Here is a 24314-nt window from a genome sequence, read left to right on the forward strand (position 1 = left end):
AACTCCTGACATATCATGCAGACACTGGTGGGGTGTGTGCGCTGATGCCTGAAAAGAAGCGTCATGGACATTAACGTCCTATAATAGTATATAGGCGCCCTGTCAACATTAGCTCGGAGATGTTAGATCTTCCAAGTTTGGAGCAGTAGAGGCACAGCACTGGTTCTAGCAACCATCCAGGCCTCTGCTCATGGAACTTTGCCCCGATGCTTACAACTTAAGATAACAGTAGTGCTATCATTGGGCATAGAAGGCAAAGTTGCTATCTTAATGTACAATACGAAGTGTACAAAGATGTAATAACATCACGCTATAGATATGATGTATATTTGCTATGTGTTATAATCTATAAAACATCCCAACTGGTGACAATTATATATAATCAGAGTGCAGACATTTCAAGCTACGTCTCTATATGGATAGGTTGTGGAAAGTATACCACCATTGCTGAATGCAGTATGTGGGCATATGTGTGGGCTATCAATGGCAGATGCTACCCAACACAAGAGTATTTCCCATTAGAAAAGTGCACGTGTACTTTCATGCAATTTAAGCCACATTCACATCACGTTATTGCCCTACGTATAGTGTGTACGGCAGGGAAGTACACCCTAAACGTGTATATAGGGCTCCATTGCAAAACCGAGGCCAAAAGAGTGTTCCCTTTGCCACTGTCTGGCCAGTAAAAGGAGTAGCAAGTTGCCACAAAAAACATATCCTGATGCAACCATCTAAAGTTGATATACAATAGACACAGCATTACACAAAGTAGTGGCCGCTTACCACCTTACAGCAGAAATAGCTGTCTAGATGTACTTATTACCTAGAAGACTGTGGACATTGGACCATACCCAGGTCAAATTACTAGATGACCACCTATGTGAGTGAGTTCCTAATCGATTTTCTTCTACATTCATCCCTACTAATGTTTTGAGATCACTAGTATGCATTTTGCAAAAGGCAGGAGCAGATTGACTGCTTGGCACTAGAGCAAAGTTGGAGCGGACCCTGCCACTTAGAAAGTGAACTACAAGTAAAAGTGGTCAACCTGGACTGTCAGTCAATCCCAAGCACTCAACAGACTTTCTGTCCAGGTTACTGTCCCAAGGAACATCAAATAACCACACCACCATGCCTATGTCCAGTGGTAGGACAAACCAGTAGTCACCTGGGACTGCCTCCCTCCTCATCTTACTAGATGCTAGGCAACATGTCACCCAGACACCAAGTACCAACCAACCTACCCGTCGCCTATAAGGCTCCGTTCATATCCTGTTCGAAGCTTTCGTCATTGGTACATGTCAGGAATATTTCCTGATGTATGCCTCCGATGTAAGCCTCCAACATATGCCGCTGTATAAGCATACAGTGGTATACGTCGCCCATAGGCTCCGATTATAAAACTAAAATAAACTATGCCATGTGCTATAGCTTTTTGGCAAAAAAGTTAGGTAAACTATGCAGTTACATGAAAAAAGGGTATGCCAACAAATGATGGGCGGTGGATGCCAAAATGGACACTATTTTGCCATATGCCGGGTAACTGGATACGTTCGGTATACGCGTTGAAATTAGATGAGAAATATGATGTGGACAGACTTAGACACCAGGTACCTACCCTCCCCACCAATTTACACCAGGTCTCTACCTCACCTGCCCCACTACAAACCAAGTATCAATTTTATTTTCATGCTAAGATTTAGTAACACTACACGACTGCTTGCAGTGGACTCCATTTGTAAAGAAAGAGTAAAAGAGTGACAAAATATAAACTGATCACAGAAAAGTCAATATATACACATACATATTAATACAAACATACATACACACTTACATACATCCTACATATATATACACTACCGTTCAAAAGTTTGGGGTCACCCAGACAATTTTGTGTTTTCCATGAAAACTCACACTTATATTTATCAAATGAGTTGTAAAATGACTAGAAAATATAGTCAAGACATTGACAAGGTTAGAAATAATGATTTTTATTTGAAATAATAATTTTCTCCTTCAAACTTTGCTTTCGCCAAAGAATGCTCCATTTGCAGCAATTACAGCATTGCAGACCTTTGGCATTCTAGCTGTTAATTTGCTGGGGTAAATCGGGAGAAATTTCACCCCATGCTTCCAGAAGCCCTTCCCACAAGTTGGATTGGCTTGATGGGCACTTCTTGCGTACCATATGGTCAAGCTGCTCCCACAACAGCTCTATGGGGTTGAGATCTGGTGACTGCGCTGGCCACTCCATTACAGATGGAATACCAGCTGCCTGCTTCTTCCCTAAATAGTTCTTGCATAATTTGGAGGTGTGCTTTGGGTCATTGTCCTGTTGTAAGATGAAATTGGCTCCAATCAAGCACTGTCCACAGGGTATGGCATGGCGTTGCAAAATGGAGTGATAGCCTTCCTTATTCAAAATCCCTTTTACCTTGTACAAATCTCCCACTTTACCAGCACCAAAGCAACCCCAGACCATCACATTACCTCCACCATGCTTGACAGATGGCGTTAGGCACTCTTCCAGCATCTTTTCAGTTGTTCTGCGTCTCACAAATGTTCTTCTGTGTGATCCAAACACCTCAAACTTCAATTCGTCTGTCCATAACACTTTTTTCCAATCTTCCTCTGTCCAATGTCTGTGTGCTTTTGCCCATATTAATCTTTTCCTTTTATTAGCCAGTCTCAGATATGGCTTTTTCTTTGCCACTCTGCCCTGAAGGCCAGCATCCCGGAGTCGCCTCTTCACTGTAGACGTTGACACTGGCGTTTTGCGGGTACTATTTAATGAAGCTGCCAGTTGAGGACCTGTGAGGCGTCTATTTCTCAAACTAGAGACTCTAATGTACTTATCTTGTTGCTCAGTTGTGCAGCGGGGCCTCCCACTTCTCTTTCTACTCTGGTTAGAGCCTGTGTGTGCTGTCCTCTGAAGGGAGTAGTACACACCGTTGTAGGAAATCTTCAGTTTCTTGGCAATTTCTCGCATGGAATAGCCTTAATTTCTAAGAACAAGAATAGACTGTCGAGTTTCACATGAAAGCTCTCTTTTTCTAGCTATTTTGAGAGTTTAAATCGAACCCACAAATGTAATGCTCCAGATTCTCAACTAGCTCAAAGGAAGGTCAGTTTTATAGCTCCTCTAAACAGAAAACTGTTTACAGCGGTGCTAACATAATTGCACAAGGATTTTCAAGTGTTTTCTAATCATCCATTAGCCTTCTAACACAGTTAGCAAACACAATGTACCATTAGAACACTGGAGTGATGGTTGCTGGAAATGGGCCTCTATACACCTATGTAGATATTGCATTAAAAACCAGACGTTTGCAGCTAGAATAGTCATTTAGCACATTAACAATGTATAGAGTGTATTTCTGATTAATTTAATGTCATCTTCATTGAAAAAAACCGTGCTTTTCTTTCAAAAATAAGGAAATTTCTAAGTGACCCTAAACTTTTGAACGGTAGTGTATACATATATGTGTGTGTGTGTGTGTGTGTGTGTGTGTGTGTGTGTGTTATGAATGTGTCACATAGCTGGGTGGCCCTTATTGCCGCTCACCCTCCACCCTGGATTAAAGGCCCGATACTTTAAGCAGATTGTATTCTTTTGCCTGTATAATGGTCTACCTAATATCACATTGTACACATAGAATTAGAAAGTTAAATACTGTAAGAAAACTTCTCGTACATACCTTGCAGCTGAGGCAGATAGGCTCCTATTAACTTCGATCTTTTCTTTTCATAACCTTTCTGTGTAATGTCACCTGGCAAAAATAAGAGAAATATATGAGACCATGAACTTCATTTCCATTGCTTCTGTAATTGAGAAATTTCACTAATGTTACATCAGACATTGGGGGAAACACTAGCCAAATGACAGGTCAGCAGAACACAAACCACAACAACCATATTCATTGCCAAAGCAATGCAGACACTAAACCAGTTACTAATGGATATTCCTACCACATGTGTTTCCAAGTAAACATGACGTCACTAAAATTCAGGGTTTTATTGCGGACCTTCGCCTTGCTGATACTTTATTTATAGAACATGCATAGAGTCATAAATACACTAATGTATGCAGGTTCACATGCAACAGCAAGAGTACTGCCTGTGACTTACACACAGAAGCGCTCATTTACAGCCTGTAGTCTGGACTCTATAAACAGTAGCTTGTAGTCTGATGAAAACCTTGCTGGGTATGAGAATTTTACATTTCCTGACACTCCAGTATATTACGAAATCTCTGATGGTCGTGCTAAATTTAAAAATTGCTGCACCGATCGACAATATAGCAAGTTGATCTGCGCTCATTTAGCTCAATATACATGGAGCAATCATTGGTACTATATGTGCCGGAATGTTAGTTAATGTCATAGTTCGGGCACACACAATTTCTCGGTAGTTGGCAGCACATCACCATTGAGAGAAGTGCTGCCGACAACCGATCAGAAGTACCCGCATAAAAAAAAAAAAAGAAGATCAGCCGACATACATGCATTTGCTCAATTGTCGGCTGATCGTTGGGCATGTTACACGGGCTGATGATTGGGAACACGCGTTCGTATAAGCGGTTGTTGGCCAGATTATCGGTCTGTGTATATACAGGCTAGAACTCCGGATCAAAGCAAGATAAGTAATTCAATGTATTTATAAAAATTACACATTTTTTAGGTGTAAAAGTCAAAGGATGAACAAACCCCTAAAATATTCTTGTAGAGGTTGCAAAGCTTTGACTGCTGAGAGTCAGACTTTTTGGATTTATCAAACATTCATTAGGAAGAATAGAACAAAAAAATATTAGCTCCTATGTGTAGAAATTTTTACTTCCCCTTTCCCATCCCTTGGTTGAACTTGATGGATATGTGTCTTTTTTTCAACCGTACAAACTATGTAACTATGTAATTATACCCTAGGGCTGGTTTCACACACAGCGTTGTTTGGAAAAATTCCACTGCAGTTTTGATGAAGATTTTTGAGCTAAAGCTGGAAGTGGATCCAGCAAGAAGGGAAAATGAATACCCTCCTTTATATTTTCAATTCCTTTTGAATCCACTCCTGGCTCCGGCTTAAAAAACTGCAGAGGCATTTCTCCAAAAAAATGCTGTGTGTGAAACTACCCTAAAGGTATGTGCAGACAACGGTTCTTTCCTTCAGATTTCTGCCGTGGATTTGCATGTAGATTAGCCATGGGATTTCTGTCGCTGATTAGCCAAATATAATGGCATTAATCCACGTGTGGATACCAGACGCATAATTCGTGTAAATTAGGGACATAATCACGTGAAGTAGATTTCAACCAATTGCCGTCATTTGTACTACGGTGCGGATTTCCCATGGAAATCGACAAGACGTGGGTTATCGGCGGATTTTACGTGTGAACATATGCGAAGGGTGTATTCACATGTGCAGGTTTTGTGTTTTGCATAACTGTGTGTGTGTCCGGGAGGGGGGGGGGGTTGTTCTACAGAACCTCCACAAAACCAAGACATTACTTTTAAGAATGAGAATATACAGGGCTAGTTGCAATTATGAAATAATGGCAATTGTGAATGGACCTTTTTTTACTATTAGAGGGATTTAATAGCTTGAACATTTATTGGGGACAGCAAAGTAAAGCCAATCTGGAGCCGTGAAACCAGTGCTGAATAGGTTACATAAGGGGGAGTTAGCTCACTGCTCTGCCATAGTATTCAATTGTATCTGCGTCCTAAGGACGCAGATATATTTGAATGCGGCAGTCGCCCGGGGCTCCGGATGCCAATGGAGGGAGACGTCAACGGGCACGTGCCGCCTGGCCCAGCACATTAGTGGCACGCCAGCATGGGTGTCCTCATGCCGCGGGCCCCGTAGCAGCCGCTATGGCGGTAGTTCCACCACTGCTCCCAAACCACTGGTTGGGGGAACACCGGAGAAGCATGATAACAGGATCGGTAGTTTCTAAGTATTTATTTGCTGCTTGTCCATAAAAAGGGACTCTATTGGGAAGAGCTCTCTATGTCAGATCTTCGACACTGAATTTTAGTAAGTTTGAGCACAGTTATTTGAAAGCATATTATATGAAACCAAAGGGCCCCCTTGAAGTGAACACAATTTGAGCAATCGCAAGCATTAAGCTAAAATTATAATCATGGCATGTCCGTAAAGGATATAATTCATCCAAGTCATGGTAATATCTAGTAGCAATAAGTCAATTTCAACAGGACTTGTTTCCTTAGTTCAGCTTGATAAAGACATTTTCAAGGTTTCTAAACCACTCGGATTTAGTTTAGACTTTCTACTACTAGATCGATATCCATAGCAGTTTCCAATTCTGCCAAACAAAATGCACGTATTATGGGTCTGTTCACACTAATTAGGGTCTATATAGGGAAATCACTGCAAAACCGCAATGTGGGAATAGACTCTTAGCCTTCACATTGTAAACCCAAAGCACTAAAGAGTTTTATCCTCTCTCTCATGCAAAGGATGTAATGTTCCACCCACCATTCAGTGCACAATTTATTAAACCTCAAGAATGCCCTATTACGCTCACACGGCAATCTCTGAGAGAACTGCATTGCCTATTATTAATAATGCAGGATGACTTTCACTGTACCGCACATCAATGCTTAGTAGAGAAGGCCTCACTACGTCACAAAAGAGATGATGAAAGCGGCATCAGGTCTCCAGCTTAAAGAACACATTTAGATCTAAATTAATCATCATCTATACGAAGAAACATTAAAAAAACAACCTTTGAAGCCTTTTACAAACAGACCTGCATGATGTGAACAGTGATGAATGCATTAAATGTTCCCACAATAGCAAATTGAACAAATAGAATCAGTAAATGGAGGTGAATATGGACTTTACAAAAATGGAAAAATGGATGCCATAACATCTACTAGCACAGCGTTGTCACATTTGTGCTTAAAACACTTCCCTTCCCAAAGAGTCACAATACTAAAACGATCACTGGTTTGCAAATTTAGAGGCATGGACTGTTCTAGTGAAATTGATGAGATATGAGTCCTGGGAACATGTGGACACATCCGCAGTCCAAAATCTCTTGGGACTATTGAAGCCATCATCATGGGTATTTAAAGAGAAGAAGCCTATGGACAAGTCTAATTGATCCACTCAGAGACTTTATGTATTCAAATTGGAGACGAACATGGATATACTAGGTTATCATGATACACATGATGCTAGCTTACTACAGGAAATAATGTTTATTACCTGCACTACGTGGCGACAGCTCCGCTATAAAGGCGGCTTGTTACTAAAGCAGGATACTTCTAGATGGATATCTATAGGATGTCCTATTACACATAAACTAATTGGTAAAATTGTGCCAACTGAATGGCATCCTAAAAGGGCGTATCTATAGGGGGTGCATTGGTCGCAAACAACAGCATTATACAGTAAATAGTACATGGCAGATAGGGGCTCTGTTACAGTTTTTACATTGGGGCCCTGGAGCTTCAAGTCACACCTCCGATGCCGAACGGACAAAAGCACTATGTCCCAGCCGCCATGACTACTTAGAAAAACGTCTCTGTACACACTGGTGTCATGAGGATCTGATGGATCTTGATGAACTGTTTGACAATCACTGACTTATAATGGGTCTGTTAGGGGTTCTGTGTGAATATATCCTAAGTGTCACAGCGGTTGACGGGCTAAGGGCTCAACGAGTGTAGGGCACTTATGGTAAGCTATTTTCCTGCCCTCCTTCTCCCCTTATTACTTTGGGAGCTTGTTTAGTGGATGCAATTACAATTTTTAGTTCAGTTAATGGAGTATCTGTAAAATACCCTAAAACGAAGCAGTCTGTCCTGGTCACAGGGTTCTTTAAATACCCAAGACGTATTTTCCGGCAAATATTAAGCATTTTGCGAATATGGAAAACAAATATATTAAGTTGGTGTTAGATGTGATATAACTGGTGCCAAAACTGTGATATGAATATAAGGGTGGGCAATGTACCCTGTATCTAAAAATAAATATCATATTGTCCAGTGGGTAAACTGGAAACGTCCCTGATGGATGTGTAATTGAAAATCTTCAGGTATAAAACGAATTTCATAGAATAGTGCGAGTAAATCACTTTCATCCCGGTTTCCTTTAAATAAATCAATTTATGAAGTAGGTGACACATTTGCACTGAAGATGCCTATCTTAACCGGAGTACATAAACTGAATATAAAATATTGAGCATTTGCGGTGTATAAGATACATGTATCCATCAGAGTGTAATCCATTTTATTTGTTGTGGCAGGTCACTGCGAGACTGTCACATCGACCTGCTGCGACAAATAAGGTGGATTACAGCCTGACGGATAGTTCATCACTGGGCGCGTGCCCTCATTCTAACGTTACTATTGATTTCAGTCTGACGTAGAAGATGTGGACATAAGAATTTGATTTTAAGGAGAAAAACTTTTTTCCTATAAGGGAATATGGACATCATATAAGGGGGTAGGTATGTAAGAGCGGCTCCCGCTCTGGTGGACCCGGCACGTCCTTGGCATTACAAGGATGGCCGTATAGGGAAAATGGGTGGTTGGCCGCAGCTTCCTGCGTCAATAACAGCTGATTGCCGGGCGTGACAAAAGCCGGGCTACTTTTTGAAAAGGGGTTGTCTTCATGAGACAAACCCTTTGAAGTATATATTTTCTTTTTGTTGTGTTCACAATTGTCGTCGGTTAGCGGATACTGCAGGCTTGGGAGTCTGACTGCAGATAACTTCAACTGGATTACTGAAAAAAAAATCCCATGATTTTCACATTATCTCACAAATCTTCAATTCTAAAAAGCACCAGAAATATTTAAATACATATTTGTTAATGATTAGATGCCCTTTTAATAACCCTGAATTATTTTAGTTGCATACTTTAGGGTTGGAGCTTCTATGGGCAACATGTGGGTCAAAATAATTTCTTGGTCAGATTTATATTTCCTAATTTTACTCGAATGGGGCTGAGCGGCAATACCCGACACAGCCTGGAGGAAAGTGGCACTGTTTCTGAAATAAAAAAAGTTCTAATCTCATATCACCCCTTTAATAATACTTCATACAGTCAGCAAATTACACTTTAGCAAGTGATGTGTATTCTGAACATTACACAGGAATACGAAGGGGTTTTCCCAGAATCATAAATGATCACCTAGCCACAGGAAAGGTGATCATTTTCTAATCGCTTGGGGCCCAAACGATTCTCAGAATGGGTATTTGAACTTACAGATCATCCTCACCGCACCCTTCGCAGTGAGGAGGAGCTTGAATGGAGTGGTGGATCAGCATGCGCCCATCACTCCATTCAGTGTCTATGAGAATGACGGAATACTGTCTATCAAACAAAATATGTAAGGATGCACTCCAAAGTGACTGTGTTGGTGCTATATAGGTTCGGGTCTGGAAACCCACACTATAAGTCCATAGAAAAACCTAAAGCACTCTAAGAATACTTGAGATATTGATTTTCAAAATTGCTTTATTTTATTCCAAATAATGTTTTTTGAACAAGCGATTTTCTGGAAAGTTTCGGCCTATCCAAGGCCTTTATCACAATCGCTGTATATAATTTGAATGAGGATCGATGTAAAGGCGTCTACCAGACGCTCCAAGGGGATTAGTCTTGGATAGGCCGAAACGTTCCAGAAAATCGCTTGTTCAAAAAACATTATTTGGAATAAAATAAAGCAATTTTGAAAATCAGTATCTCAAGTGTTCTTAGAGTGCTTAAGGTTTTTCTATAGACTTATGAAAATTACGGAAACAGCCGAGTCCTGTAATCGGCTGTTTCCGTCATTCCTATAGACTTTGAATGGAGAGGCAGCACGCGTGCTTGACCGCAACTTAATTCAACGTCCTCCTCATTGCAGTCGAGCAGTGAGGAGGAACAGGTGGTTCGGGACCCCTGTTCTTACGATCGGTGGGGCCCCCATCAATCAGACAATTCTACCTATCCTGTGGAAAGATGATAATTAAGGATTCTGAGAAAACCCCTTTAAATTTATCTTATGACACGTAATTTTCCACTGGGGACATCTCTCTCTAATCCATTTTCATAGGTTCGTTCGTTCGTTCGTTCGTTCGTTCGTTCGTTCGTTCGCAATAAAACAATGGCCAACCTGTTGTTCAGAATTATTCCTTCATCTGGTGGTTAAAAATCCAATTCAATCCTGAAGTTCATAAAGTGGTGACACTACTCAGACTAGACAAGGGAAGAATCAGGGCACGTGTGGGACACAAGCACAGCTCAAGAAGTGATGGGAATGCAAACAAACCAAAGTTTTCTTGGCACCGTCCCGGTCATAAGGATTAAAACAGAAATACATCCAAATTTTAAACGTGCTGGAGTTGTCCGCGAAGTCTGCAGCTTCCACTATCAAAAAGGATATCGCTGGTGACTGCTTACCATGACACATGACATGAGCAGAGTCTATTTAGTAATGATATATGAGGTAGCTACACAACTCTCATAATTTAGACCTCATGCACATGGTAAAGGCACAGAGTCTGTGTGACGTCACACCGAGTCCCTAGAATTCCATATTAAAAGGTTTTTCTGGGACTTTCAAAAATTTTCCTAGCAGGTAATCATATCAAATAATAAGCTATCCAATACTCATCCCTGAAATGCGTACTGTCCCAGCGCAGTGATTGGCTGCAACGGCACTTGACCTAGGAATGGCAAGTGACCGCTGCAGGAGCTCCAGGACTGGAGCAACGGGGATCGGAGCTGGAGCAGGGGGGCATTTTAGAGGGGAGATTTGGATAGTTTATTATTTTATACTAATACCTGCCCGAGGAAAGTTTTCAAAAAGTCCTGGATAGCCCCTTTAAAGATCCGCAGTATGTAGCAATGCTTCTAGAAGAAGATACCTCCATAATATGGCATAAGATAGAACATGACAATTCCTTTCTTTTTATGGATTCCCAATAAAAAAAATCTACTTGCTGCAAATGCCCATCCAGGTTTGCCCTGAACAGTTAAGTCATTTAAGACAGACTGGTTGCTATGGATACACTGACTAGCCTTTTATTTGGTACCCAGGCACCACTTTCCTAGCAACCAACCTATTTTACATAATTTAGGCCTTCACGCTCAAGACCGAATAGGGATTGAGCCGAGACCAGTGAGAATTTGCAGCATTTACATCTTATTCTGTCTCTTACAAAACTTTGTTATTGCATTAATCAGTTAAGCATGAGAACCGATTTTGCCAACATCTGAATACTTGCCAACAGTCCCGACTTAGGCGAGACAATCATGGAAACAAAACAGACAGAGTTTGTCAATTTGCTTGAAAAAGTGGAAGTTTCTGGTGTTTTTGACTAATGGTGGTATTCCTGGGTAAAACAAGGCGAGGCTTATAATGTCCCTATTTTGGGGATTTAAATGTTCTTAAACTTAAACAATGACCCTCATTTATCAAAACGGTCTAAGAAAACTGACTTTGTTGCCCAAAGTGTACGTTACTTCATCAGACGTTTATCTTTTTTAATTCATATACGCTGGATATATTTTGAAGTCTAGTGTATCTAGACTTCAGAATGACAGATGTAAAGCAGGCGAATTTTAGTGCCTATATTACATCCACAATGCCTGAAACCTATGGTGATCTACTGTAAGCTCATTCACGTGGACAGTGGGAGGTCTGGATTTTGTGGATGTGAATTAGGTGCAGTTTTGTAAATCTCTTCCAATAGGTCAAAGAGAAGTATATCAATACCAAAACTCATGCTTTGAGTTGATTAACGTAGAGATCTAATTTTGTATATATGTCAAGTAACTGTGCAAATACGGTACTAAGAGGAACACTCCATGCTAAACGGATATACTGTGGCTTGCGTAGTGCCGGACCAGAAGTAAAGGGGAGCCTGACCTAGCTTTGGTGTTCTTTGCTTCACCGCCAGTGCATCAGTTTTTAGTGGTGTGTTTCTTTAATGTGATCTACACTTTTCATCTAGTCACATACAAATGTACATCTGCATTGAACACAGCTTAGAGGATATCTCACGATGCAATTAAATGTTTTTCCTACTTCTGAATTGGATTTATTATACAATAAATGTATGAACAATGAGTGATATTTACCACGCAAATGCTTCCAAATATAATTACAAAATGTGGCAAAAAATAGAGTATATGGCTTCCTTTTGACACTTTTTCTGCTCACTTGGTTATTTATTAAAGTATTGAGTGAAAGGGGCACAGCTGGTAGTTGTGAAATGCACCAAATTTAGTAAAGACGTGCACCATTTCTTGCCACAAATTATTGGTGTACATATATGCCACACATGAAGCAGCGATATCATGTCGTGCACCAGTTTGAGAAGTTTAACATGCAGTTTTTTATGCAATTTTTTGGGCCAACGCCAGGAGTAGAGCCAAGAGAAAAGTTTAAGTCCTTCCTTTATCATTTGCATTCCCTTTTAATCCACTCCTGGTTTTGGAACAAAAAACTGCAATAAAAAAACAATGCCACAAAAACAGCATGTATGATTGCAGCCCAATCCCTTTTCCAGAATGCACCAAAGCAAGAATGCTGTGTACAGACGAGGCTGGACGCAGCCTGCAGGGCTTAGGAGGGAAGCCTCCATGACAGCCCTAGGAGGGAAAGGGTTAACGTTAGAGGGAAAGTTAGAGGTGGAGGAGGGACAGGGAGGAGTTAGGGGGCCGTTACGGAGCTTCCCGCTGTTTTTCGGCAGTGAGCCGGAAGCAGCGGGAGAAGTAACACTCACACAAGTAAGCTCCCGTTGCCCCACTCTGTACGTCATGTCTGAGGCTGATATTCTTGCGCGGCTGCGCGCCGCTGCTGTGCACCACGGTCCCGGTTGGTTGGAGGAGACCGTGGCTGCACTCACAATGATCCCGGACGCCGATTCGCCACGTCAGGCACGGCATACGAGGTCTGTGGCAGTGGGGGACAGGCTCCCCTCCCCCGGCCCCCTTCCTGGCAGTAATTTGGCGGCAGGGGGGGAGTCTACAACACCCGCTCCTGCTCAGAGGAGGCAGAGAGCGTCGCCGGGGGTGACGGTGACTCAGGCCGGGTCTGCCCGTCGCTCCCGGCGGTCCCGACCTCCAGAACGCCTCAGCCCTGAGGTGGTCCCGCGGACACGGCGTCGCAGGGGGAGCCCTAATATGGACGCTGCAGGCCAGGCAGCTGGGAGGACCGTCCCTTCCCAGGCCCTGCGTCCTGGCAGGAATCCCAGGCCGCGACGGGGTCCGGCGGTTCTCAGGGAGTCGCAGGCCGGGCTCCCTGTCACCCCCCCCCATCAGATGCAAGATCGGGAGGACTAGTTACGGCCGCCCCGCCTGGTGATGCTCCGGCCAGGGGGCAGGCTTCATCAGGATCGTCGAGACGGACGCCTAGACCTGCAGCGACGTCGAGGCAACAGGTCCGGTCGGAAGTTTGGATCCCAGCGGTCGGGCGGCAGGTTGCCGGCCCATCTGCCAGCGCGTCATCATCCCCGGTTCGGAGATGTCGGTGGGATGGCCATTCGTCGGCGAGAGAGGAGCTGGAAGACGGTGAACTAGACGTGTATCGGCGAGGGCAGGATGGTCCGGCTGACGGGAACACAGCGCCTGTGCAGCCCGGTGAGTGCATAACTCCATCTTTGTCGTATCCAGCGATTTTTATGTCGGGTGTCGGCAGGGGGGCTGCTAGCGTCGCATCGGTGGCCGGTAGTGGCGCGGGCGGGCGCGACGGCGCGGGTCTAGCGGACTTGGTGGGTTGCTTGCGGGAGCTGGTCGGGCGTCTAGATAGGGCGGCGGCGCCAGTAGTTACGGAGGTGTCCCCGGCGGTAGTTTGGGAAGGCCCCAGGGAAGTGGGATTGTTACAGGCGCGGCCCGTAATGGCGGCTACGGAGGCGGTCGCGGTGTCGGTACAGACCGAGGCCCAAAAAGACGGCGATCGGGTGCGTATCGATGATCGTGCTCGCGGGGAGGTGTATGTTTGCTTTGAAGGTCCATTGGGGGCGCACTTAAAGCAGGAGGTGCGTGAGCGTATTTGGAAGGACGAATACGTTGAGATTTTTTCTCTTCTGCCGCTTGCTAAATTCAATTTGGATAAGAGCAAGCGGGATGAGAGCAAGAAGGACGAGGAGGAACGTCGGCGGTATAGGCTTATCCCGCAGACGTTCGTTAATTGGTCGCAGGCGTTCGCCATCTTAGCCAGTGTAATAGGAGAAAAGGCGCCGGAAAATTGTTCGGCGTTGTTTTGTTATTTTGACGCCATTGGGGAGGCTCATCGGGTGTACGGGGGGCAGGCTTGGCTCAGATACGATGAGCAATTCCGTCAGCGTAAAGCGGTTCGGCCGGCGATTCAGTGGGACCAGAAGGATATTGCTCTCTGGTTAAGGGTCACGGCTCCGGTTAGGCAGTCCTTTCCCGGGAGCGTTGGCCAAGGGGGCCAGTCCAGTCAGGTCGGACAGGGCAGTGGAGCAAAGTTGGGATTCTGCTGGCAATTCAACGATGGCCAGTGTAAGTTCGGGGCCACGTGCAAGTTCAAGCACGTGTGTTCAGAGTGTAATGGTGCATCCCATGGGGCGGCAAAATGTATGCGAAAAAAGAGATCAGGGAACCAGTCCTCCTCGGCTGGTCAAGGGGTTGTCACCGGTGAGGGTGGAAAGGATGGCCCCTTATCTAAATGAGTATCCGGATAGGGCTGCGGCGAAGTTGCTTTACGAAGGGTTTAGTGTTGGTTTTATTATTCCTCCGCCTCCTTATGAGGTCCCGGTTACGCGGAGGAACCTTAAATCGGCCTACTTGCATGCTGAGGTCGTGTCGAAAAAATTGTTTAAAGAAGTTTCATTAGGCCGCATGGCGGGGCCTTTTGTTGATCCGCCAATAAAGGATTTAGTTGTGTCCCCATTGGGTATTGTTCCAAAGCGCGAGCCCCAAAAATTCCGGTTGATTCAGCACTTATTGTTTCCCAAGGGTTCGTCGGTAAATGACGGGATTGATCATGAGTTGTGCTCCGTAGTGTATACCTCATTCGATAAAGCGGTGGGGTTAGTTCGTGCTGCGGGTCCAGGCGCGCTGCTCGCAAAAAACCGACATCGAGGCGGCGTTCAGGTTGTTGCCAGTTCATCCAGAAAGCCAACGGCTGTTGGGTTGTTTTTGGAATGGGGCTTTTTACGTGGATCGGTGCCTTCCGATGGGGTGTTCCCTTTCTTGCGCGTACTTCGAGGCTTTTAGTAGCTTCGTGGAGTGGGTGACGAAGGGTGTGGCCGGGGTCGATTCGTTGATACATTACTTAGACGATTTCTTGTGCGTCGGCCCGGGGGGTTTGCCGGTTTGCGGTAATCTGCTTCATGCACTGCAGAAGGTTGCGAGGGATTTTGGGATCCCTTTGGCGCCAGAAAAGACTGAGGGCCCGGTAACGACGATTTGTTTTTTGGGAATTGAGATAGATTCGGTGGCTATGGAGTGTCGTCTTCCTATGGATAAGTTGGGGGTTTTGAGTCAGGAGGTACGTCGGGCTTGCAAGTTAAAGAAAATTACGCTGCGGGAGATTCAGTCGTTGCTGGGGAAGTTGAATTTCGCCTGCCGGATCATGCCAATGGGGAGGGTGTTTGGTAGACGGTTGGCGGCGGCTACGGCGGGAGTGCGTGCGGCACATCACTTTGTACGGCTCAAGGAGGAGCATCGGGCGGATTTGCAGGTATGGGATGACTTCTTGGGCCAGTATAACGGTCGCTCGCTATGGATGGCTCCAGCGCAGGATACGAGTGATTTGAATATTTTTACGGATGCAGCTGGAGCGGGCGGTTTTGGAGCTTATGGGGGGGGTCCGTGGTGCGCAGGTCAATGGCCGGCTAGCTGGGTGTCCAGTGGACTCACGCGGAACCTGGCCCTGCTCGAGCTGTTCCCCATCGTGGTTGCGGCGACCATTTGGGGGGATAGGCTCAGGGATAAGAAGGTTCGTTTTTACTGCGACAACATGGGGGTGGTGCTGGCCATTAACAACATCACGGCGTCCTCTCCTCCGGTAATTCAGTTGTTGCGGCATTTAGTGTTGGTGTGCTTGTCGTTGAACGCGTGGGTGGTGGCGGTGCACGTGCCGGGGGTACGGAATTGTATCGCTGATGCTCTCTCGCTCGCAGTGGGACCGGTTTCGGCAATTGGCACCGGGAGCGGAACGTCTCGGTTTGGTCTGCCCGGAACATCTTTGGGATCTGGTCTCGGTCCCGTAGAACGATTGGTGGAAAGGTCTTTGGCGCGCACAACGTGGAGTGCTTATTCTGCTTGTTGGAGGCAGTGGGAGGAGTGGGTAAGAGAGTTGGGTGACGTCAACACGGATAGAGACAGGTTGGTGGCACTTTTGTACTGGTTAGGGGACGCTTGGGAGGCGGGGTTTTCATTGGCGAAGGTTAACCGTTTCATGTCGGCGGTGGCGTTTGGTTTTAAGTTACAGGGCTTTAGGGATGTGTCTAAGGAATTCTTGGTGGGGCAGGCTTTGAAGGGTTTGCGCCGAGGTAGGGTCGAGGCGGATCGTAGAAGGCCTGTGTCGTTTTCTCTGCTGAGCTCTTTGGGCGGATCATTGGCATCGGTCTGTCGTTCTTCGGCCGAGATGAGGTTGTTTCGGTTAGCTTTTTCTTTAGCGTTCTTTGGGGCATTTAGAATCGGCGAGTTGGTTTCGCCGAGTACCAAGCAAGCTGGGGGGTTGAGACTGAGAGACGTGAGCCTATATACAGATCGGCTGGAGGTATGGTTGCGTCGGTCAAAAACTGACCAATTAGGAAAGGGGAAGCTGATAGTGTTGTTCGCTCTCCCGGGTTCGGCTATGTGCCCGGTGGCGTGCAGGCAGGGTTTTAAGCCACAAGTGGGGTCTCTGGAGTTGCCATTGCTATGTCACGAGGACGGGTTATTTTTGTCCAGATTTCAATTTGGAGCGGTATTCAAAAAATGTTTGGCGGCGGTCGGTGTCGCGGCGGACGAGTACTCATCTCATTCCTTCAGGATTGGCGCAGCAACGGAAGCAGGGCGCTGGGGGTTGGATGAGGGGGTGCGGCGCATCGGTCGTTGGGAGTCCAACAGATTTAGGTCTTATGTCCGCCCCCATCTGTTATGAGTTTTGCCGTTTGCACTTGTAAGAATGTTTTGTGTGGTGGTATCTAACTTGCTTTTCCGTTTCAGATCCGCCTCCGTGTTTGGTGTGGTTGCTGGGCCACTCTTACGTGCATTGGGGGGCTTTGAGGGCGGACGTCCGCCCGGACGGTCGCCAGTTGCGCATTCCGCGACGGGATGCGGTTTTGCATTGGCTGGGATTTAGAGGTATGTCGTGGAGTAGGGTCTTAGCGGAATTCCAGACATATGCCCGGCTTGATAGGGTCCCGGAGGTCTTGGTCTTGCACGTGGGTGGGAATGACTTGGGTGTCCGCCCTTTTCGTGAGTTGGTGCGGGATATTAAACACGATATGTTGTGTTTGTGGGTTTCTTATCCCAGGTTGGTAATTGTGTGGTCGGACATTGTCCCAAGAAAACATTGGCGGCTGGCTAGGTCAGTGGAAAGAGTCAATAAGGCTCGCATTAAGGTTAATCGCGCGGTGTCCCGATTTGTAGCCAAAAACGGGGGCATTTGCGTTCGGCACAGGGACTTGGAGTCAGGAGTGGGGAACTACTGGAGGAGCGATGGGGTTCATTTGACCGAGGTTGGGATTGATCTGTGGAGCTTGGCAATAGCAGAAGGAATTGAAAGGGCGGTGGTGGTGTGGCGGAACTCACAGGCTTAAGGTGGTCAAGGCCTGTTTCGCTGTGGCGGGGGGAGTCCTTGAGGCCAGTCAGTACAAAATTGGTGGGGGGGTCGCATCGGGGGTATGCGTCCCCCAAAAAAGGTACATGGTTGAAGACTTCATCGGGTGTTATCCCTTTGAAGTGGTCTTCTGGTGGAAGGTACATCACTCGAAGGCTTCATCGGGTGTTATCCCTTTGAAGTGGACTTCTAGTGGTCGGTATAGCACTTGAAGGCTTCATCGGGTGTTATCCCTTTGAAGTGGACTTCTGGTGGTTGGAGCCATCTGCAGAGGTGAGCGGTGCCTCCGAGCTGGTTTACGGTTGGAGGTAATTGGTGGTTTGCAGATGGCTAACTCGAGGTGTGTAAAAAAGGAATATCTAAAATGGCTTCATGGACTGCCCCTGCTCGGTCTAATGTTAACGTTAAATTGTTATTTATGATTCTGACCCATGTTGGGTCATGTGAATTATTAGGAGGAATTCTCTGGTGGATTCCTAATTAGTTATCCGAACGGTTCGGATTTAATTTGTTTTAAAACTGTGAAATTAATAAAACGGCTGCTGTGGCCATTTCACATCCAACCTCGGTGTCACGTGTCTTTTTCCTAAAGGTGGGGGTGGAGGGATTGGTAGGGATAAGGGAAGGTGCACTAACACATGACTCTACTTAGGCAGGTCAAGACGAGGCTGGACGCAGCCTGCAGGGCTTAGGAGGGAAGCCTCCATGACAGCCCTAGGAGGGAAAGGGTTAACGTTAGAGGGAAAGTTAGAGGTGGAGGAGGGACAGGGAGGAGTTAGGGGGCCGTTACGGAGCTTCCCGCTGTTTTTCGGCAGTGAGCCGGAAGCAGCGGGAGAAGTAACACTCACACAAGTAAGCTCCCACCCTCCCGCCCATTTGTTGTTATCCCTTGTGGTCTTTATTAAGTCCGTTTATGAGTGTGGTAATTTTATTGTGTGCTTATTTAACATGTTTTTCTTTTCATTCGGAGTAGGTCCTGGTGTCATGGCAGCTGGCGGGGGGAGTCCTTGAGGCCAGTCAGTACAAAATTGGTGGGGGGGGTCGCATCGGGGGTATGCGTCCCCCAAAAAAGGTACATGGTTGAAGACTTCATCGGGTGTTATCCCTTTGAAGTGGTCTTCTGGTGGAAGGTACATCACTCGAAGGCTTCATCGGGTGTTATCCCTTTGAAGTGGACTTCTGGTGGTTGGAGCCATCTGCAGAGGTGAGCGGTGCCTCCGAGCTGGTTTACGGCTGGAGGTAATTGGTGGTTTGCAGATGGCTAACTCGAGGTGTGTAAAAAAGGAATATCTAAAATGGCTTCATGGACTGCCCCTGCTCGGTCTAATGTTAACGTTAAATTGTTATTTATGATTCTGACCCATGTTGGGTCATGTGAATTATTAGGAGGAATTCTCTGGTGGATTCCTAATTAGTTATCCGAACGGTTCGGATTTAATTTGTTTTAAAACTGTGAAATTAATAAAACGGCTGCTGTGGCCATTTCACATCCAACCTCGGTGTCACGTGTCTTTTTCCTAAAGATGGGGGTGGAGGGATTGGTAGGGATAAGGGAAGGTGCACTAACACATGACTCTACTTAGGCAGGTCAAGAAAGTTACCTAGCATGAGAATTAACAGGGAACCAGAAGAATTCTAAAAGCCGCTATACATGTTATTGGAGTGATACTCAAGATTAGTATATCGCAATTTCTCAGTGAAGCTTCTTGGTGGGCCACAGTAGTCTGAACATCTATTGCAACCAACTACACAAGTGTGCAGTACATTATTGTACTTTAGCAAGCTGTCAAGTGTGTCTAAGAGATTTCAAACTGAAGATAGCAGAATTTTGAAGTTAAAGAGGACATGACAAAACAATAGCCATAGACATGAAAAAGAAAAGTCTGTGCAGTGCGCCCCAAATTATTGTGGCGGACTACTCTTCAGTTGGATATTCTGTAATACAATTCAACACACTGTATAAAAATGTGTTAGTTGACTAAAAACTATTAAACTCCAGATTGTAAGAAGGGGAACAACCTCCAAGCCCAACAAACAAAACAAAACAAAACGGTGCACGCAACAGTCTTATAACATACTCTGAAAATCAACATTGTCTTTAGATTACAACTGTGAAATGTTAGAGAATGATACTGTGAAGGATCTGCCAGACACAGCTTCTGTGTCGACGACCGTGGTTAGTCAGTCTGCACCTGCTCCTAAGTCTGATAGAGTGACTCCTTCTACCACTCAGGCTGGGAGGCTGAGGAGTGGGAGAGCCTATCACAGCCTGGCCAGACGGAGCTAGCTCCCGCCCTCTGTCTATTCATACCTTAATTTCCTGATTCTCCTTTGCCTGTGATTCTGTTTGTTTCCTGGCTCTGCTGCTACTGCTTGTACTATTTGTCTTCTGCTTCATATTGATCCTGGCTTTACTGACTACTCTCTTGCTCTGCGTTTGGTACCTCGTACACTCCTGGTTTGACTCGGCTCGTTCACTACTCTTGTGGCTCACGGTGTTGCTGTGGGCATCTGCCCCTTTTCCCTTAGCCTCTTTGTACCCTTGTCTGTCTGTCGTGCACATAGTGAGAGTAGGGACCGTCGCTCAGTTGTACGCCGTCGCCTAGGACGGGCCGTTGCAAGTAGGCAGGGACTGAGTGGCGGGTAGATTAGGGCTCACCTGTCTTCCTCCCTACCCCGTCATTACAGATACAGAATTTAACAGCCAATACAAATGTATATCAGCACTCATACAAGTGACATTTTTTGCAAATTTATTGCTGACTAAGACATACGTATTGTGTTTATAATCGTGTTGTATATGATCCCAAATTCCATCCAAATTATTATGATTAAATCCAAAACAGAATAAAAACCCTCCTTAAACATTTCTATTTGTTTCTTATTTTTAGATCCATATTACCCCCTAAGAAACAATTTTCTGAGAATTGCTTACGGATGACTCAAGTTTGGTGTCAGCCGCTTGGCAGCAGAAATTACAGAGAAATAAAGCTGTTAGTGTAGCGATTCATGAGTCATATTTTATACAATCTTTACCAATTCAGGCATTTTATATGTGGATTTATGCTCTAAGGACCTTTTATTCTGAAATGGGAAAAGTTACCAATTAAAATGAAAACATGAACTAAACCTCAATGAGCCGCCCACAAGAAATATACAATCTCATGACCCATCTGGACATTCAATGACAATGGTATTTTTATGTATCCTTTAAATATCCTAAAGTGGCTTAACGCAAAATATTTCATTTTTAATTAAGCTTCTGCAAGCCGTCTTCAGTCTCTTCTGATAAGGCGCCCTGATGCTCTTGCTTACAGTCACTACGTGTTTACAAACAGAAGGTTTTCACGGCTGTAGGGTGAGAGTGGGTCAGATTTATGGCGTAAAACAATATTGATGTAATTCAAATACACCTTATGAATCATGGTGCACCGACACCACCCCTGACAATAGCGCCAGTTTTTGTTAGGGTTGTTGAAATGGGGTGTTACCTTCCTGTCACACAGACTGCGACTGATGAGGCCCTGTTTACACTGGCATTATGTCTTGTTCCATCTAGATTTCAGTGTCTTTGACAGCAAGAATAGCGTAGTCTGTAGAAACACTTTCACAGTCAAAAATACCAAAACTGGAATGGACCCCATTATAAATCAATAAAAGGTATGAAGTGAACAGGGCTTTAGCCGTAACTTTTAGCCACTTTAACATTGAACACTGGGCATAATCTGGCACAAACTGCACTGCAAAATCTGCATGGCATACTAGTTACTGCTGGCAAAAAGTAGAGCAACTGCCAGAGCAGATCACCTCCTTCATTTTCCAACTTAAGAGGGTTATACACTGGGTGATTATCGGGCAGACGAGCGTTCATATAATGCTCGTTGCCGATAATTGTCCTGTGTAAACAGGGCAGTGATCAGAAGATGAACGAGCAAACGCTCGAAAATCTGCTGGTTGTATAGTTTTAAAAAAGTTAAATATCGTTGTCGGCAGCGCGTCTCCCTGTGTAAACAGGGAGACGCGCTGCTGACATGATAATAACACATGGGGACGAGCGATCGGAGTAACGACTGCTCATCCCCATCCATAGCTCCATGTGACAGGAGTAAATGAGCGTCGATCAACGATGTCTCGTTGATCGGAGCTTGCTGGACCGGCCGATTATCATCGGCCGGTGCAAAAGGGGCTTTACACTGAGGAAATGAAAGCTAGATTTAAGGTCTCATATACACGGCCATGAGTTATAAGATAGCATACTTCGCAGTCTATGATTTCAATAGGAGGTATGAGGTGATTTTTTCTGTCAGCTGCCCTATTAGTGGGATATTCTCCCATAGAAGCATTTTAGAAGTGGATCCCTACGTAATTAGGTGCAATACAGATGCACCATAATACAGACTCGTAGGGACTCGATGCGCGCACACAGCTCTGCTATGTGTATAGCACCTTACAGAGGACTTAAAAACTTCTAAATTAATAGAGGATTCCATTTTTGGGAACTCTCATCTATTGGCAAGAGTAGGGAGCAGGGAGCAACTACAAAAAAACATTCTCTCTCTCTCTCTGGAGAACCCAGCACATTCGTGCATTACAAGGACAGTCCATTGATTTCAATAGTCACATGTAATGTGGAGGTGCTGCAGGAAAAGTGAAAACTTGCAGCCAGTTTCTCTCACAGTTTACAGCCGATGACTGGGGGCCCCAGTTCCCTGACACCCTGTGATCAGTTTATCATTCGTTTTTCCTCATAGCAAAAAGGGATTGTCCAAAGTGGACAACTCCTTCAATTATGTTTGCTTTACTTACAGATATATCAGCATTTTTTCCTATTCAGTCGTGGCAGCCATTTTTATAAGTCATACACTATACAAGAATAATAAACTAGAACGTTGAGAACAAGAGTTTAATGTAAATATTTCCATAGTATTCCCAGTTTTGCTGTCACTGTTGTTCTCCTGCTATGAATATACTGTGAATAAATTAATACATGTGAGTGCAGAGGAGGGGTATTGTGTGACGCAGTGATAGAGACGCACAGGAAACATTAATATACTCCGTTCAATAATTCAAGCTCAACAATTGCAGTACCAAAATGCAATATTTATATAAAAACTTTCAGATGGAAATGTAACGGCCACGTGTTTCTCATTCCTCCAGTAACGGCTCAAAAATAGGCAAAGCTCTAACACAAACAAACAGTACTAATAGACAACAGAAGAACATTTCATTCAGAGCAAAGTTCACTGAAGGAACAGTCATAGCATACCAACTTGGCCCTGTTCACATGGAGTATTTTGACGAGTTTTTTGGCCCGGAAACCGCTCCGCAAAACTCGTCAAAAAACGGTCGAAAATTAAATCAATGGGAGGCGGTTTTCTCCCGCGAGCGGGAGAAATGAGGGACATGCCCTATCTTCGCGCGGTTACGCCTCTGACCTCCCATTGACATCAATGGGAGACAGAGAAACCGTATTTCGCTGAGTTTTTTGCCTGTAGCACTCAATGGGCGTAAGCGAAAAACGCAGCGAAAAACGCGGCAAACGGCGTGCTGGAAGGTCAAAATCTGCCTCAAAATCCCAAATGGAATTTTGAGGCAGAATTTTCCTCCTGCAAAAAACTCTGTGTGTAAAAATTGATGGCCTATCCTCAGGATAGGCCATCAATAGTGGATCGGTCGTGGTCCGACTCCCGGGACCCCAGCCGATCAGCTGTTTTGAAAGTGGTGCGCTGCTTCCCCTTCATTTGTACTTGCTCACTGTGAATCGTCGACATGCATTTAGCGGCGATTCACAGTATCGCAGCCTTCTTCTCACATTGAAGTGAATGGGAAAAAAGGCTGCAATACCTGTGAATTGTTGCTTCATGTGTGTCAATGATTCACAGTGAGCAAGTAGAAATGAAGGGGAAACAGAATACGTGCACTGCACCCCCTTCAAAACAGCTGATCGGTGGGGGGTCCCGGGAGTCGTGCCCCGACCGATCAGCTATTGAAAGCCTATCCTGAGGAGAGGCCATCAATTTTTACTGGCTGGAAAACCCCTTTAACATCTGTCATATATGCAACATTTAAAGCTGTTAGAAGAGAGGAAATCATACAAAAGCAAAGGCAATTTTTTGTCATTAAAGTTAAGAATTTCGTTTTGGTTCCCCCACAAAGGTTCTTTAATAGATCCTATCAGATAAGTCTCCTCCCATCATCAACTTGTGGTCATATTTTTTTACAACCTCCTATTCAAGGTATTAACCCCTTAATGACCAGCCTATTTTAGACCTTAATGACCAGGCTATTTTTTACGTTTTTCCATCGTCGCATTCCAAGAGCTATAACTTTTTTATTTTTGCGTCGACATATCTGTACAAGGTCTTGTTTTTTGCGGGACAAGTTGTATTTTTTAATAGCACCATTTTGAGGCACATATTATTTATTGATTAACTTTTATTAACTTTTTTTTGGGGGGGGATAGAAAAAAAATCTGAAATTTTGCCACTCTTTTTTGCGTCCTAAATCTACGCCGTTTACCGTGTGGTATAAATAACACAATACCTTTATTCAGCGTG

The 24314-nt window shown here is 44.8% G+C and overlaps 1 protein-coding gene across 7 annotated transcripts in view; it reads right to left on the reverse strand.

Annotated features, from left to right (window-relative positions):
* DIP2C (disco interacting protein 2 homolog C) overlaps positions 1-24314 on the reverse strand; it is a 443314-nt gene that overhangs the window by 172202 nt on the left and 246798 nt on the right. For all 7 annotated transcript variants that reach the window (XM_075827418.1, XM_075827421.1, XM_075827417.1 and 4 more), the window contains one exon: positions 3699-3770. In XM_075827418.1, the coding sequence (XP_075683533.1) occupies positions 3699-3770 (72 nt within the window). The remainder of the gene's footprint in view (positions 1-3698; positions 3771-24314) is intronic.

This window comes from Rhinoderma darwinii, chromosome 5 (genome assembly GCF_050947455.1).
Source record: "Rhinoderma darwinii isolate aRhiDar2 chromosome 5, aRhiDar2.hap1, whole genome shotgun sequence".
NCBI lineage: Eukaryota > Metazoa > Chordata > Amphibia > Anura > Rhinodermatidae > Rhinoderma > Rhinoderma darwinii.